At 34.8% G+C, this 3,500-nt stretch overlaps 1 protein-coding gene across 1 annotated transcript; it reads right to left on the bottom strand.

Moving 5' to 3' along the window:
* Positions 1-604: 604 nt before the first annotated feature.
* On the bottom strand, positions 605-3,187 carry LOC142228237 (27 kDa hemolymph protein). Its single transcript, XM_075298620.1, has one exon. It carries the CDS (start codon positions 2,795-2,797, stop codon positions 1,895-1,897), a length of 903 nt encoding a protein of 300 aa, XP_075154735.1. The 5' UTR covers positions 2,798-3,187; the 3' UTR covers positions 605-1,894.
* Between the last annotated feature and the right edge of the window lie 313 nt (positions 3,188-3,500).

The raw sequence follows: 3,500 nt of genomic DNA, 5'->3' as shown, positions 1-3,500 counted from the left end.
AGATCGGTCTATATGGGGGCTATACCAAAACATGGACCGCTACTCACCATTTTTGGCACACCTCTTTATGGTCATAAAATACCCCTAGATTTCAAATTTCAGGCAAATTGGATAAAAACTACGATTTCTATAAGCCCAAGACCCCAAATCGGGAGGTCGGTTTATATGGGGACTATATCAAAACCTGGACCGATATAGCCCATCTTCGAACTTGACCTGCCTGCAGACAAAAGACGAGTTTGTGCAAAATTTCAGCACGATTGACTCATTATTGAAGACTGTAGCGTGATTACAACAGACAGACAGACGGACATCGTTATATCGTCTTATAATTTCTCCCTGATATATATACTTTATATAGTCGGAAATCGATATTTCGATGTGTTACAAACGGAATGACAAACTTATTATACCCCCGTCACCATTCTATGGTGGTGGGTATAATAAACAGAACAAAATATCTAATACTGGATTTCTGGATTTATTTGAAATCGTATTGTGGTGAAACAATTTAAAATGCAATAAGCAAATTTGTTGCCTGTCAACATCACTCGCTCAACTTATATTAAATAGCCAAAAAAGACAAAACTTGGTAAATTCATAATTATCTTTTAACTTCAATTTATTCAAGAATTCTATTTTCAAATACATAATACCAAAAATAATTGAAATTATTTATAAATATATAAAAAATCAATAGATTGTAAGAATACATTTTAGCGCAAATAATTATCTTAAAACAGTGATTCAATGTATATTCGATTAGCTGATACAGCCCAGCTGGTATTAGTCATTACAATTCTGTCGTAAAACAAAGCATCAGCTTCAACAAAAGAATGACCGTTGAATGCTTGACATATGCTATTACTTTCATTAAAGGAAATATTCGAGATTATAATTGTGAAACATAAAGAGAATTTAATTGATAAGGAGATTTCATTCACTATGCATATATATGTATATATAGAAATAAAATAAAAAAAATGTTTTTGTTTCGTTTCTACTTTTAAACATTTGAAATTCTCAGATTCTTGGAAGAGTAAAGGAAAACTAATTTAAAACTTGAATTGTTACTCTACAATGTGGTTAATATTAACTATCAACTACAAATATTTGTATTATTCTAGCATTTCATGTTTTTTTTTACGACGTAGAAATGTCTTATTTGATATCTATTTAAATTAAGTAAACTTTGATACTTATTCTACTTTAATTATTTTTATGTGTCCTAATGTGAACAGACGGAAGAAGGTGTGAGTTTTGGTCACAATAAAAACATCAGTCTGATGGGCTCTCTATGCTCTCGCTCAAAGCTGCTGCGATATTTGTACAGAGGTGCAAGGTCGGTTTTGATTGCCAATAAAATATTATTAAAATTTGGAAATCTACCATATACTTGGACTTGGTGCCTAAACATGTTGGCGACTTGAATGTATACATCAATAAATCACGAGTGCATATTTTATAATTCTGTGGTGATAAACTCTAGCAAAGTTCTTAACGAAATGAAATTTTATGCAATTCAATTTCAAGTACGAACAAGTATAAATTATTAATATTTCCGTTAAGTAAGCTCTTAGCGATTACTATTGGATTTAATTGACTTTAAGCGGAACTTATTTTTAAATCATTAAAAAACTACAACGTTACACCAGAGGTTTGCATGAGCATAGCTATTTTCGATATTAGCTTTTATCAAAACCAAACGACCGTTACATTCTCGAGCCCACCCGTCTTTCTACTAACTCACACTTACTTGCGATCTTCTTAACTTTTTTATAAACTATTAGTACTATTAACCGTTATCTAATCCTGAAATTACGAAAATTGAGTATAGGCTACAAAACCAAAAAACGAAGGAATTTGTTTTCGAAAGGGTAATAAAATCTACTTATTAAGCCAGCATCTGTTTACGCTGCAAATACGTTACTATCTGTATGAACAATATGACGAAAATCGATTGCAAGCTTAATACTCCAGCACCATTGGTGGCTCCGGTGCCCGTCTGTTTGTGGGCCTTTGCTGTACGACAAATGGTTTCGTTTTTGATAAATCTAAACATGGATTCAGCAATATTGGCGGGTGTTGTATCATTGCAGGTTTCCAATTTCTTGACAATACAGGATTCCAATTGTTCAATATCATCGCATTGTTGCATACCAATGACAAGCTTAGGTAAAGTTTTAATGTTGTCTATGCCCTCAGCTGGTAAATATCCGGAGAATGTGCTATTGATGCAGTTCTGTATTCCGTCCTTATTGGCCTCCAAGCATTCAGGTCCCTTTTCCGCTATGAAAAGTGCGATTTGATCTCCATCTTTATGACACACAAAGTTCAATAGGCTTTTCACTATGCGCATTGCAACGATCTGGCTTTCGCGCTCCTCTTCGTCCAAGCATGGGGTTAAATTGTCACTGAATTTTTCAACGCAGGCAACGGCTTCGGGTTTCTTGGCACAGTACTTGTTGAATACACTATCAAGATCTCCATTGGGAGAGGCAACAGCGATCTCCTGCTGTATGGCCGTGAAGTTAATGATGCCATTAAGGCATTCAGCTAATGTGATCGTCGATTCTTCCACTTTGAGATATGCCTCGGTACCCTTTTTCTCGCCGGCCTGGTTAATACATTTATCCTTAATCAATGTTTTCGCATCCTCAAAGGTAAGATTGGTTTTTGGCAGTTCTCCGGGCAATTGACTTTGCAGTTCATTCACGTTAATGTTGCTTAAATCCAACTCAGCAAGAATTGTGGTACACACAACAGAAAAAATCACTAAAACCGCTAACACCTTCATATTTGTAGGCTTTGATGAACCTTTGATTTCTATATATAATATATGTGTGACACACACAACTGGCTTTTGTTGTTTATACGGAACCCGTTTCGCAATTTGCTGACTTGAGGAACAGTAGGATTTTGCGAAAGCAGTGCAATTCAGCTACTCACTTCAGTGCTGTTGAAGAACTGAAAACGGCTGCTCAGCTCGATTATTAGTTTTGTGGTCTGACTTTTGTTCTGTCTCTCTATAGCTGCCGTCTGCGATTGAATGAACGACGACTGATACTAAACCACAAAGCGCCCCCTCTTTACACTCTAACGTTGGAATTCTGATACACTACCACTACCGTTAATTAAATTACAATGTTTTCGTTAGCTAATGAATCAGTTACTACTAGTGTTTTATGGACTTCTTTAACTCAGCACCTCAGCCATTGTAGTGTTGGGAAAGTAACGAGTATTTGATTACAAGTATTGACTAATTTTTTGAGTTCTCCTAACTATTAAATGAGTACTCAATATCTTCAATAACATCCCAATAAACGTTTGCAAAATGTTAGAATTCAACAGTTTTTCAAACCTTTTTCAAACCACTAGGGAATATTCAAGTGGAGAAAATCGCGTTCTCAATAAACAGACATTAGTCTCAACAGTAACTTTTCATAAAATCATAATTAAATTAATATTTTGAATTGTCAAATTGCCGAATTAAAATCTAT

Source organism: Haematobia irritans, chromosome 3 (assembly GCF_050003625.1).
Source record: "Haematobia irritans isolate KBUSLIRL chromosome 3, ASM5000362v1, whole genome shotgun sequence".
Classification (NCBI taxonomy): domain Eukaryota; kingdom Metazoa; phylum Arthropoda; class Insecta; order Diptera; family Muscidae; genus Haematobia; species Haematobia irritans.
This window is presented reverse-complemented; position numbering and strand designations above follow the sequence as displayed.